The sequence below is a fragment of the Mirounga angustirostris genome, unplaced genomic scaffold, assembly GCF_029215605.1.
Source record: "Mirounga angustirostris isolate CCGP_5_RB_7025 unplaced genomic scaffold, mMirAng1.0.hap1 SCAF_2, whole genome shotgun sequence".
Lineage (NCBI taxonomy): Eukaryota > Metazoa > Chordata > Mammalia > Carnivora > Phocidae > Mirounga > Mirounga angustirostris.
The window spans coordinates 121317781-121332156 of record NW_026991710.1 but is presented as its reverse complement, the minus strand read 5'-3'; the positions used below and the strand labels follow the sequence as shown (position 1 = coordinate 121332156).

At 37.0% G+C, this 14376-nt stretch overlaps 1 protein-coding gene across 1 annotated transcript in view; it reads left to right on the top strand.

Annotated features, from left to right (window-relative positions):
* ANAPC10 (anaphase promoting complex subunit 10) overlaps positions 1-13874 on the top strand; it is a 224621-nt gene extending 210747 nt beyond the window's left edge. The window contains exon 5 of the mRNA XM_045880382.3: positions 13411-13874. Within this exon, the coding sequence (XP_045736338.1) occupies positions 13411-13437 (27 nt within the window). The 3' untranslated portion in view covers positions 13438-13874. The remainder of the gene's footprint in view (positions 1-13410) is intronic.
* Positions 13875-14376: the final 502 nt, after the last annotated feature.

Sequence of the window (14376 nt, the reverse complement as noted above, 5' to 3'; positions counted from 1 at the left end):
TTGGTTCATATATTTTGTCCAGTTTTCTAGTTATTCACAGTGGGAGGGTAATTCTCCTAGCCCTTCCATGATATTTTGTTTTCTATTAACCACACTTAAAAATTACTTTATTTTTTCCTTCTTTTGGAACAATTAAGGTTTTTTTAAATTCCATAATTTTACTATATTGATTCAGAAAATGTCCATTCTTTGAGTGCTTACTCTTGAATTTAGGGTTCTTTTAACAAGGATCTGTGGATCAGGGTTTACAGACACACTTCACAAGTTGTGCACTGAGCAACTCCAGGGAGAGCCATTTACACATACCTGCAACTGTGTAACATTACAGCTGGTATACAAGAACATCTTTACATACCTGATCATATTTTTATTTTTTACTGTTGAATGATAATTTGTCTGAATATAGAATTTATGTTCAAAGTTAGATCCCTTTAGATCTTTAAAGATATCACTCGATTTTAAAAACAGTCACCTATGTTGCTTTTGAAATGCCTGATATAAATTTGATTCTCCTTCTGTTCTAGATGGTTTGTTTTTCTGGTAGCATTTAGGATTTTCTAATTATCCTTCATGTTCTGGAATTTCAGTGCCAATACTCAAAGTATAGGCTTTAAAACACTTGTTCCTGCTTGGCAATCTTTTGGAATTTTCTACTTGAGGCCCCATGATATTCTTATGTTCTATGATACAGAAAATATGTTAAGGATAGAAAGCGTGTATGCTTGTATGTTTGACACGGGGAAAAAAGATAATCACAGGCTCATCCTCCATTAAGGACATTGAATAGATATGCCTATAACAGGGCATAACTATTGTTTCTTTTGCGTATATACTTAGAAGTGTAATTGCTGAGTCGTGGAGTGGGTAGATATTTAGCTTTAGGAGATACTGCCAAACAGTTTTCCAAAGGGGTTGTGCCAATTTACCCTTCCACCAGCAATCCAGTTGCCCAACATTCTTGGCAACAATTGATATTGTCAGTCTTTTCAGTTTTTTTCATTCTGCTGCTGTGTAATGGTATCTCTTTGTGGTTTAAAATGGCTTTCCCTGACGAGCAATAATTTGGGGTCCCTTTCCATACATTCATTGGTCATTTGTATGTCTTCTTTTATAACACATCTGTCATTACATTTACTCAATTTAAAACTGTTTTTTAAACATATATTCTGTATGTGAGTCCTCCACTGGACTTTTGTGTTGTATTTATGTTCTCACACTCTGTGACCTATTTTTTCACTCTTACTGGTGTCCTTTGATGAACATAAATTCTTATGATTAATTAAATCCAATTTAACAATATTTTCTTTTATGGTTAGTGCCTTTGCATCTTGCTTAAGAAGATTTTTTTTTTCTGCCTGAGGTCATGAAGATATTCTGTTTTTTTTTAAAGTATTTTTTATGTTTTTACCTTTTTTTTTTAAAGATTTTATTTATTTATTTGAGAGAGAGAGAATGAGAGACAGAGAGCACGAGAGGGAAGAGGGCAGAGGGAGAAGCAGACCCCCTGCTGAGCAGGGAGCCCGATGTGGGACTTGATCCCGGGACTCGAGGATCATGACCTGAGCCAAAGGCAGTCGCTTAACCAACTGAGCCACCCAGGCACCCTATGTTTTTACCTTTTTATATTTATGTCCCTGATGACCTCACATTAGTTTTTGTGTATGGTCTGAAGCAGGCATCAAGGTCCATTTATTTTTTCCATATGGATATCTAATTGTTCTAATATCGTTTACTAAAATTATCATTTTTTCATTACAGAATTTCAATGGCAATTTTTTGTATTCTATTGCATTTAGTCCATATTCTACAAATTTGATTGTATATATGTTGGTTTAAAGATGATTCTTTTTTTTCTGTTCCATTGGTCCACTCTTGTAATTACTATGGCTTTATAATAGGTCTTGAAATCTGGTAGTATTATTTCTCCCAATTTCCTCTACTTCAACATTTGTCTTTCTAAGTTCTTAAATTACCATATAAATTTTAGACTCATTAGTCAATTTCCAAAAAAAAAAATCCTTGCCTGGGATTTAGTTTTGAATTTCATTAGATAAGTTTGAGAAGTATCAAATCTTAATAATCTTGAATTCTTCCAATCCATTAACATGTTCCATGTCTCAATTTATTTAAGTCTTCTTTACTTTCTCTTTAATATTTTGCAGTTTTCAGTATATACTGGTCATATACATCTTTGGTTAGATTTATTTCTAGTTATTTTATTTTTTATGAGATTGTATACAGTATTTTTTTAAAATTTCAATTTCCTGTTGTTTTTTTGTTAGGTCATTGAAATACAATTAATCTTTGTATATTGATTTTGACATTAGTGACACTCTAAATTCACTTATTAATTCTAATGGTTTGCAGATTATTTTGAATTTTTTATGTATATAGCTTTTTCTCTTTTCCAATCTTTTTACCTTTCCCTTCTTTTGGTGACTTCCCATACAATGCTGAGAATATGTGATGGTGGTGCATTTGTTGTTCTTAGACATTATTGGTTGTCACCACTGAGGAGGTGGTGCCACTGGAAAAATGCACAGGCCATGCTCCCACAACAAAGGATTATCCAGACCCAAATGACAATAATGCCTATTGAGAAATCTTGATGTAAAGGAAAGCAGATTAACATCTCATCAACCTCAGGGCATGGCTACTGATATTCATAACCTTGACCCTGAATCATTAGGAAAACATTAGATTATGATCAGTATGCCCTAAAATACAATGCATTCTAGAAAGATTTGTGTAAAAGTAGTTAATATTTGCAAAAATTTGGGGCTTTAGGACAACTATATGTTTCAACTGTCTAAAGGATTAATTTATGTGAAAGATCTCATTTCCAAATAGTGCCAAATGCAGGAAGTATTACAGAAAGTCAAGACTTCTTTACAATTTTTGTATTGTTCAAGATAATTTAAAAAACATTTCTGGCTTACTGGATTGATATTTGCTCAAAGAGATTATTTTTTTTTTAAAGTTCTAAAGCAAACTGCGGTTTGGACTTCAGGGCCCCAGTGAACATTCTTCCTCTCTATGGAGACTTTTACACAATAGTCGGTCCAGACCTCGGACCTCAGCAGCATTTGGCTATCAGCTGGGAGTTCATTTAAGAGAGTTCCTCCTGCAGACCAATCATTCCTTCCACGTTCAGAGCTGGGGCACACTCAGTTGGGGCATGGAAAAGGCAACTAAATTTGGTGTAATTGCAGCAGATTTTTGGAATTCATCTGAATGGAGTGGAGGAGGGGGCAAGAAGGTGTCATGGAGAGAATTATGCAAAAGTTCAGGGAAGGATAAAATGTGCTGGAAATAAAATGAATAAGCAGCGACATCTGGAAATTGATTGAAAAAAGGCCACAACTGAAAGTGCATCTGGGGAAGAGAAAACAGGACCCAGATTGCCACAGATCTGGAAAGATCAGGAGCCTAGAGAAAGTTCTTTTAAAAACAAAACAAACCCCAAAACCCTTATGGCCTGGTGACATGCATTTGGAAGCAAACAAACTTGGGTTGACTTTCTGACCAAGAGATCTCTATCCGTATTTAAGCACGCTTTCTGAGCTATGAAATATGTGCAGAAAGGAAACCCAGAAGAGCCAGAAATTCCAGTGGTAAGGAAAGATGGCACTGCTGTGGCAAAACACAAAAACATGCAGAGTTGAGTGGAGATGGTCTTTGTAACTGATAGGTCATGTATTAGGCAGCAATAAGCAAATTTCATTGCCTCTTTGATCACTGCATTTACGTCTCACATTCCATCTGTCTCTTTAATGAAATACTTTGTTGAGTCCTGGGTCACAATATCATCAAGCTGCTCAGATGACACTGGCTTGTGATGTGGCATGAGTCTATTTCTCAATGTATTTATAACATAACATGGAATAATAGCCACATTGGCATTGCTGGTCATAAATCATGCTATTGCACTCTCCAATCATGCAGAGCCAATTGTAATGTTCCCTATCCATCTACAGGACAAAGAGAGCCTAGCATTATCCACTGGACCTCAATGTTCTCATTTAAGTCACGGAGGAATGAATTGGTAATACAATCTCAAGATACAAAATGAATCTGTCATATCAAATCTCCAGGGGTGATGAGGTGAAGACCACCAGAGCTTCTGGCTAGATTCTTGTGGAGACTTGAAACCAGGACAGAATGCCTTTCACTGCTGGGATTATGATAGGACTATTCATCAAAAACCCAGTCATGTTACTCAGGAAGCTCACAAATTTCTCCCTGCTATAGTATTTTGGTCCTTTGCTTTCAATATCTCTTCCCTTTAGTTCTTTTGGTCCACTCTGAAACGCTAAGCCTTTAAGTTTGAAGAAGGGACACTATTTTGTAGTATGTATTATACTAATCTGTGGAGAAGAGGGTGACAAGGAAGTCATCTATCCATTTTGCCTCTAAAGATAAACATGACACAATACACAGACACCTCCTGTTATGGGTTGAATGCCTCTAATGCCCCCTAACTTCATATATTAAAGTCCTAACCCCCAGTATCTCAGAATGTGACTGTATTTAGAGAAGTAATTAAGTAATTAAAGAAGTAATTATATTAAAATGTGGACATTAGGGTAGACCTTAATATAACATGTCTGGTGTTCTTATAAGAAGACAAGATTTGGATACACATACACACAGAGGGAAGACCATATGAAGGGGGAGACAACAGCCATCTACTACCTAAGGAGAGAGGCCTCAGAAGAAACCAACTGTGCCAACACCTTGATCTTGGTCTTCTAGCCTCCAGAACTGTAAGGTAACGAATTTCTGTTGTTTAAGCCACTCAGTTTATGGTACTTTGTTATGGCAGCCCTAGCAAATGAATACATCCACATACAATTTGATGTATTTTTCTGGATAAATATTTTCTTCAAGTTTAAGTGGAGTATTAACCAAGTACTGAGTGTTATAAAGAAAATGAAGAGATAATACCAAATAGCCCCTACAAATTTTCTTCACATAAATGGATAGACAACAGTGTGAATTCACCTTCCATGACACAAATGTTGTCTTCATTTGAGTTTGCATAAAATCAGACCCACAGACTGGGATTGAAGTGTATATAGGCTCTTTGGGAAGTGACAACAGGAAATCATTGTAGAGGAGTAGAGAAGTAAAACAGAAAACTTGGGTTAAAAAGCAGGCTACCATTACAAGCAACTGGGGCTCAATCCCATCAGAGAGCTCAAAAGAGAGGGTGTAGAACGTGCCTCAGAACTGTTGCTCCTGAAGAGTGAGACAGGTGCAAACAATAAAATTACTAGGAATAAACTGAACCAAAGAGGTAAAAGGTCTATACTCTGAAAACTGTAAAACACAGGTGAAAGAAATTCAAGATGATGCAAAGAAATGGAAAGACGTCCCATGCTCATAGGTTGAAAGAACAAATATTGTTAAAATGTTTATACTACCCAAAGCAATCTACATATTTAATGTACTTCCTATCAAAATACCAACATTATTTTTTCACAGAACTAGAACAATCAATCCTAAAATTTGTATGGAATCACAAAAGACCTCGAATAGCCAAAGCAATCTTGAAAAAGAAAAACAAAACATCACAATTCCAGATTTCAAGTTATATTACAAAGTGATAGTAATTAAAACAGTATGGTACTGGTATAAAAATAGACACATAGATCAGTGGAATAGAACAGAAAGCCCAGAAATAAACCCACAGTTATATGGTCAACTAATCTTCAACAAAGGAGGAAAGAATATGTAATAGGAAAAAGACAGTCTCTTCAACAAAAATCCTTGAAGAGAGCACAGGCAGTAATCTGTCTGACATCAGCCATAGTAACTTTTTTCTAGATAGGTCTCCTGAGGCAAGGGAAATAAAAGCAAGAATGGACTACTGGACTACATCAAAATGAAAAGTTTCTGCACAAAGAAAGAAGCAATCAACAGACCTCAAGATAAGGAGAAGATATTTGCAAGTGACATACCTGATAAAAGGTCAGTATCTAAAATATGTAAAGATATATATAAAATATATAAAGGGTCAGTATCATCAGTATCCAAAATATAAAAAGAACTGAAACAATTCAACGCCCCCAAAACAAATAGTCCAATTAAAAAATGGGTAGAAGATGAACAGACATTTCTCCAAAGAAGACATAGAGCTCGTCAATAGACACATGAAAAGATGCTCAACATCACTTATCATCAGGGAGATGCAAATCAAAAGTACAGTGGGATATCACCTCACACCTATCAGAATCACTTAAAATCGAAAACACAAGAAACAACAGGTATTGGCGAGGCTGTGGAGAAAAGGGAACTCTCTGGCACTGCTGGTGGGAATACGAACTGGTACAGCCACTACCGGGAGACAGTGTGGAGGTAGAAGCTGCCAGTAGCTAGCTCTAGCCCCAGATCAGGAGAGCTGGCTTGAGGTTGCAGTAATCATACGGGGAGGTTAGCCAGAGATGGCACACAGCATACATCCAGGATCCAGGCTTAAGCGTGGGCTTCATAGTTACGTGAATCCATCAATTCCCTTTATTTGCTAAAATTATGTGATTGGGGTTTTTGTTACTTCGAACTAAAAGAGGCTCATCTTCTTACCAATAAAAATACTGGTAAATCGTATATTACTTTCACTTTTCTTTCTTAGATTTAAAATTTTTTGGATACTAATTCTTTTTTCTAAGTTGTGGTAAAATACACTTAACCTAAAATATACTTTTTGTCTTATTAGCTCAGGCTGCTATAATAGAATACCATGGACTGAGTGCCTTAAATAGCAGAAATGTATTTTTACTGTTCTGGAAACTGGGAAGTTTGAGATCAGGGTGCCAGCAAGGTTGGGTTTGGGTGAAGGCCTTCTTCCTAGTTTACAGATGGCTGCCTTCTTGCTCTGTCCTCATGTGGCTAAAAGAGTTCAAGAGACCTTTCTTCTGTCTCTTCTTATAAGGGCACTAATCCCATTCGTGAAGGCTCTGCTCTCATGACTTAATTAATTCCCAAATGTCCCACCTCCAAATATGATCACATTGGCAATTAGGGCTTGAACACACTCTCTTTGGGAGGACACAAATATTGTATCCCCTGCACCATTTTATCCGTTTTAAGTCTTAATAAGTTCCTTCACGTTGTTGGGTAACCATCACCACTATTCATCCCCAGAACTTTTTCATCACTCCAACCAGAAACTCTGTGCCTATTAAACAATGATCTCCATTACCCTTTCCCTGGCCTCTGTTAACCACTGTACTGCTTTCTGTCTCCATGAATTTCCTTCTTCTAGATACCTCATAAAAGTGGAATCGTACAACATTCGTTCTTTTGCATACGGCTGATTTCACTCAGCACAATGTTTTTAAGAGTCATCCGTGTTGTAACACATGTCAGAATTTCGTTCCTTTTTCAGGCTGGCGAATATTCCATCATATGTATATATTACATTTTCTTCATCTGTTTATTTGTCAATGGACAGTTGGGTTATTTCCACCTTTTGGCTATTGTGAATAATGCCGCTGTGAACATGGGTGTATGAGCATATTCTGCCAGTAGGAGCTCAGATCAATCCTGAGGTGTCATTCAGCAGTATAAGGCTCTGGGCTCTGTGGATAGGGCCTGGCTCCCATAGCTTCAACATTGGATAAGAGCCCCAATTTCTTACCTTCTCTTATTCCTACCTTATCCCCTTATTCCTGCCTTATCCCCTTCAAAGTGAATTATATAAATTAATCCTGGAGTCAGACTGCTCTGTATGATTGCTACCTCTGGCACTTAATAGCTTGCTATTTATTTATTTATTTATTTATTTATTTATTTATTTATTTTCTTCCAAGTTTTTATTTAAATTCCTGTTAGTTAACATACAGCGTCGTATTAGTTGCAGGCGTAGAATTTAGTGATTCAGCACTTTCATACATCACCCACTGCTCATCACAATAAGTGTACTCTTAATCCCCATCACCCATTTAGCCCATCCCTCACCCACCTCCCCTCTGGTAACCATCAGTTTGTTCTCTAGAGTTGAGTCTGTTTCTTGGTTTGCCTCTCTCTCTTTTCTCCCCCTATGTTCATTTATTTTGTTTCCTAAATTTCACATATGAGTGAAATCATATGGTATTTGTCTTTCTCTGACTAACTTATTTTGCTTAGCATAATACCTTTTGGTTCCATCCACGTCATTGCCAATGGCAAGAGTTCATTCTTTTTTATGGCTGAGTAATATTCCACTGTATATACATACCACATCTTCTTTATCCAGTCATCAGTTGACAGACATTTTGCCACTTACTAGCTTTTAACCTTTGCCTAGTTATTTAACAATCACAATTATACCTATTAATAATTATTATAATATCTACAATATGATAGCCATGATTATGAATCCAAACAGTGATAATAAGGCCTTAGAACCATATGTGTATTCCAACCAATTGTTATAGTATTAAAGGGTGGTGTGTCAATTAGGATTCTTTACAAGCACTAAAATCCACCTCTGAGTAACATAAACAAAACAAAACAGAACAAAACAAAAGGACATTTATTTGAAAGCTATCTAAGACTTCACCAAACTTATGGGGAAACAGATTTGGAAAAAGGAATATATAGTCATTAGGGAGCTTCTCCTGGAGTGACAGAACCCAGCTATTTCATCTCTCCTTGAGTTATTACCCTCAAGATTCCAAGTTTCAGGAGAGGGAGTCTGATAGAGCTGATCCTATACCAACTCATCCATTGGCTGGGATCAGGCCAGGGGTGAGTGGGGAAAGGGGTGGTCAGGAAAGAGGGAGGGGTCAGCAGTAAGAGAAAGGATGTTCCAGGAACCCTATGACTTCTGAAGACCAACTCAGGGCATCTGAATTTACCATCCCACTAAGATGGCACACAGTGGGTGAGTTGTAATCCACCAAAGGAAATTAGAGTGCCTCTTGGACTTATTATTTCATTTTTTTCACACACACCATAAATAGGAGAATGAAAACTCTTGAATTAGAGTAGTGCTTCTCAAATTTTAATGTGCATGTGAATCACCTGGGGATCTTGTTAAAATACAGATTCTGATTCAGTAGTCTGAGGCAAGCCTGAGATTTTGCATGTAACAGACTCGCAGGTGATGCCTTTGGTGCTGACCTATGAACAACATTGTGAGAACAAGGCATTAGAAAATTGTGTGTGTGAGCAATGGTTTGATACTAATAATCATCTTTTTATTTTTTTATGTTATATATAATTCAGAATTTTACATTTCTTTTATTGAGATACAATTCACATACTACAGAACTCATCTGTTTATAGTGTACAGCTCAATGGCTTATAGTGTATTCACAAGGTTGGGTAAACACCACCACCATCTAATTTCAGAACATTTTCATCATCCCCAAAAGAATTCCCCTGTTAGTAGTCATTCACCACTTCTTCCTTTCCTCAGCCCCTTGCATCCACCAAACTACCCTCTGCCTATTCTGGACATTTCATATAAATGAAATCATATAATGTGTCACCCTGGCTGCTTTAGCTTAGCATAATGTTTTCCAGGTTCATCCATCCAGGGTAAGCTTGAGACTTCATACCTTTTTATGGCTGAACAATATTCCATTGAATGGACAGCCCACCTTTTGTTTATCCTCTCATCAGTCTAGGGACATTTGGGGTTATTTCCATTTTTTCCAGTATTATGAATAGTGATATTGTGCACATTTGTATGCATATTTATGTGTTTACATACTTTGGCTCTCTTGGGAATATATCTAAGAATGAAACTCTATGTTTAACTTTTTGAGGAAGTGCCAAACTTTTTCTCATAGAGGCTGCATCTTTTACACACCCACCAACAATGTCTGAGGGCTTTCATACTCCACATCCTCATCACTTGTTACTATCAGTCTTTGATTACAGTCATTCTAGTGAGTATAAAGTGGTATCTTATCATGGTTTTTATTTGCATTTCTCTAATGACCAATTATGGTAGCATCTTTTCATGTGCTTATTGGCAATTTATATATTTCCTTTGGAGAGATATTTATTCAAATCTTTTGCCCATTTTTAATGGTGTTGTCTTTTTATTATTTAGTTGTAAGAATTCTTTAAGTATTCTGGAGACCATTTGTTCAAAAGACCATTCTTTTCCCCACTGAATGGTGTTGGCACCCTTGTCTAAATCAACTGACTATAGATGTGTGGGTTTATTTCTGGACCCTCAATTCTATACCATTGATCTATATGTCTATCCTTATGCTAGTACCACACAGTCTTAATTACTGTAGCTTTATAGTAAATTTGAAATTCAGAAATGTGAGTTGTCCAGCTTGGTTCCTCAATAAGGTTATTTTGGCTATCCTGAGTCCTTTGCATTTCCATGACTTTTAGAATCAGATAGTTAATTTCACCAAAAAAGGAAACTTTTTTGGGTTTAGTTTTCTCTTCTTAGGGTGGAAGAGTAGGTTATTAATTTGAGATTGTCTTTCTTTTTTTTAAGATTTATTTATTTATTTGAGAGAGAGAGAGAAAGAGAGCATGAGCGGGGGGCGGGGAGGGTGGAGAGGCAGAGGGAGAAGCAGGGAGTCTGACGTGGAGCTCAATCCAAGGACTCCTGGATCATGACCTGAGCCGAAGGCAGATGCTTAACTGACTGAGCCACCCAGGCACCCCTGAGATCATTTTTCTTAATATAAGCACTTTACAGCTATAAATTTCCCTCTAAGCACTGCTTTAACTGCATCTCATAAGTACGTTGTGGTTTATTTATTTATTTATTTATTTGTTTGTTTGTTTATTAAAGATTTTATTTATCTGTCAGAGAGGGAGAGAGAGCACAAGCAGCAGGCAGAGGGAGAAGCAGGCTCCCCGTTGAGCAAGGAGCCCGATGCGGGACCTGATCCCGGGATTCAGATCATGACCTGAGCTGAAGACAGACGCTTAACTGACTGAGCCACCCAGGCATCCCTGTATTTTAGGTTTATTCATCTCTAAGCATTTTCTGATTTTCTTGTGATTTCTTCTTTGAAGCATTGTTTTTTTAAGAAGGTGTTGTTTAGTTTTCACATGTTTGTGACTTTTTCAAATTTCCTTCTATTATTGATTTCTAATTTTATTCTATTGTCCTCAGAGAACATACTTGGCATGATTTTAGTCTTTTTAAATTTATGGATATTTGTGTCAGTAAAAACATATGATCTAGCCTGGACAATATCTCATGCACACTTGAACAGAATGTGCATTCTCCTGTTCTTGGGTAGAGTGTTCTCTCCATTAGGTGTGGTTGGCTTAGAATGCTTTTCAAATTTTCTATTTAATCATTGATTTCTTTTTGTCTCTTGTTCTATCTATTATTGAAAGTGGAGTATTTGAAGTCTCCAACTATTATTGTTGAACTGTCTATTTCTCCCTTCAATCTTGTCAGTTGTTGCTTCATGTTTTTTGGCACTCTGTTGTTAGGTGCAGTTGTCTTTTAAGTCAGAGAGGAGGGAAAAAATGAATTATAAACAAAATTTCATTTATTCTGTCTTTTATTTTTATCCATGGGTTTGCCTTTACTGGCCCTCATTTTTCTTTATATAGATTTGAGTTACTGTCTAGTGCCCCTTCATTTCACCCAGGACTCTCTTTAATATTTTTTGTAGGGCAGGTCTCAGGTTCACTTATTGGCTTCTTATTTAATTTTTTTCAGAAGGAAGATGATGTAACCATAGGCGTGGCTATGAAATCTTTAGAGATAACTGACAAAATAATAAGACAATAATTAGTCATTGTTACAAAAAATATTTTGCTTTCTTTGGAAATACCGTAATTCTTTTATTTTGAACCAGTTCTATAGGTTCCCTTGTTTCTAAAACTGAAAAAAAAAAATTCTTTTCTGTAAGAGCGATGGAAAAACCCTTCCTGAATGTAGCAGTGCTAATAATTAAATTATGAAAAGCACTTCAGTCTTCAATTATGAAATAAATTCTTTGTGAAGTCAAATCAAAGTCTGTAAACAATGGTGTTTGTTTAAAAAAACTGAACAAATAATGGCAAGTTTGGATAAAGGCACAGAACATAATTCTTGAATATTGAGTGGTAGGATTGTCTTTCATAACTCCTTCCAAAGTGTTTTATACATATTAATTTAAACCTCACAAGTATTCACTGGTAGATCATTTATCCACAAGTGTTTGCCACTAGATCGTTTGTCCCAGAGATAGAGGATGGAATTGAAGATACAACTAATGGAGTCTGAAATCATAATTTTCTTACCAGAAGCAAATGTTATTTCTCTCAGAATAGCCCTGGACCTTCAAAGAGAGCTAGTAGGCATCTGCCTAATAGCATTTGCATTTAATCATGGACAAAGAAGAATCTAAAATAGGCCTTGGAAAATGGCAAGTGTATTTAGTGGCCTTGCACCATAGAAACATGTCAGTTTGCAATGTACAGTAATCCCACACTATTTCTGATCTTGCCCATCGCAGACTCTCTTGTTTCCTTGGCCAGGTAGGCAGGCCAGTTCCCTCCTTCAAGTCACTGAGGAACTGATTGCTGTCATAACACATCTGTTGATATCATTTGGGCCAAGCAAGCATTGTCGATCTTACTCAAGAATACCACTTTGCTCAAAGCCCTTCTGGAGAGTTCCTTCCCAACATGACTCATCAGGAAGTTTTCTCAGAAACTTAGTGGCTATCTGTGAGGTCCAGCCACTAATGATCTACCTTCCAGTTCAGGCAGGATATTTTCCCTTCGCCAACTAAAGAAATTCTTTTTATAAAGAGTCCTCCTGCTGAGCTTTTGGAGGATTAAGTGCCTAGTTGAGTGCCCTCCACCAGGGAAAGCTGGAATGGATTTGGTTTATTTCTTAACTCTGTGGAATCCATTTTGAAAACTATCAACCAAAGCAGATTCACACAATGATTCCCATAAGCTATTTGTGGATCCCACCCATAGTTCTGAGGGCTTGACCTCAAGTCTTACCTATCTTGAATGTGATGCATTGAACAGAGAAGAGAAAAACAACCCATTTCGATGAATCTTGATACTTTATGAAAAGCAGATCTAATGCTAACCCAATATGATTTTTCAAGGGAAGTCTTTTTGCTAGAGGAGCTGTTTTTCTCAAGGTCTCTCCATCTAGCAGGTTACCTGAGGTCTCGTATATTTACTTCTTCCACTAGGTGGCAGGACTTTTAAGCAATGCTGCACGTGTGTCCCAGAAAGTTCTCTTGGAACAGAGAAGTTAGAATTGTCAACATTTGATACAGGTCAAGAAGTTTAACTGGATTATGTCTCTGGGTTTCTATGATTACCTTGCTCTACATTCCTCCCTGTAATGCAGTTTATTTTTCCAGACAAACAATGCATTATGAATGTGTTTTTGCTTTTGGCATGATGTCTCTGTTGCAGAAATTATTTTAATCACAGATCTTTGACTGAAACATCTGTGTTTCTTGTTTTCAACAGGAAAGAGGAATGCACTCTGGACTCTGAAATGACAAAGGATAGAATCTTTCATTTCCGTCTAAAATGTCAAGGGCAGAGGATGGAGCGTTGGTGCCAGTGGGAGAAGGTTGGAGTGTTTGGGCCCAAATAGAATGAAAATACATAGAAGGAAATAAAAGCCATGATATTTAAGATGTGGCAAACACTACAAACGTAAGGGAAAGCCAACTGCTTCTATGAATTAGTACCGTGGATTATTGGGTTCAAATTATGTTTTGCTTAAATTTCGTCACTGAATCATGGCCCCTTTGGCCCATGATTCAGTGTGAGTGGCATTTGGGGTGATCCTGGCTAATTGAGAAATTAGTCAAGATACTTTAGAAATCATGTCATCAAATACAAGTGAAAAATGTTTTTCCAACTATCTGAAAATAAACGGGTGAAAAATGAAAAGGTCAAATTGCCATAAACCCTTTGGCTTTTGTTGTGGGCAGTTGTGAATAGCATCACTCACTCTCAGATAACTGGAGCTTGAGTTACACGAAATAAGCCTTTGGAATTAAGTTGATGGGTGGTCTTTATTTTAGTTTGTTACTCTGGCACTTGGGTACCAATGCTTAATATTCATGATTAAGTCCAAGGAGGAAAATGCTTGAAATTACACCCTTCTTTTGTGTTTGGAGAAGAACCTCGTCTCAGACAAATTTCTCATTTCACCAACATATTTTAACCTTCCTCAACAGAGCAGGGGTGGAGTTCCAAGTACCACCGAATGTTTACCTTTGGTTCACTTGCCGTAGAATGTGACAGGTTTACAGATGTGTTTCCAATACAAAGACAAGGAACCTGTTTCTCTCTTCCTCTCTCCTGCAACACAAAACCTCACAAAAGCCTATATCCTGCAGAGACAGCTGTTGGGGAAGTTCAGGCATAGCAACTCCCGCAAACATGTCATCTATTGTCTCCTTGGCTGCTCTGTGAAGGTCT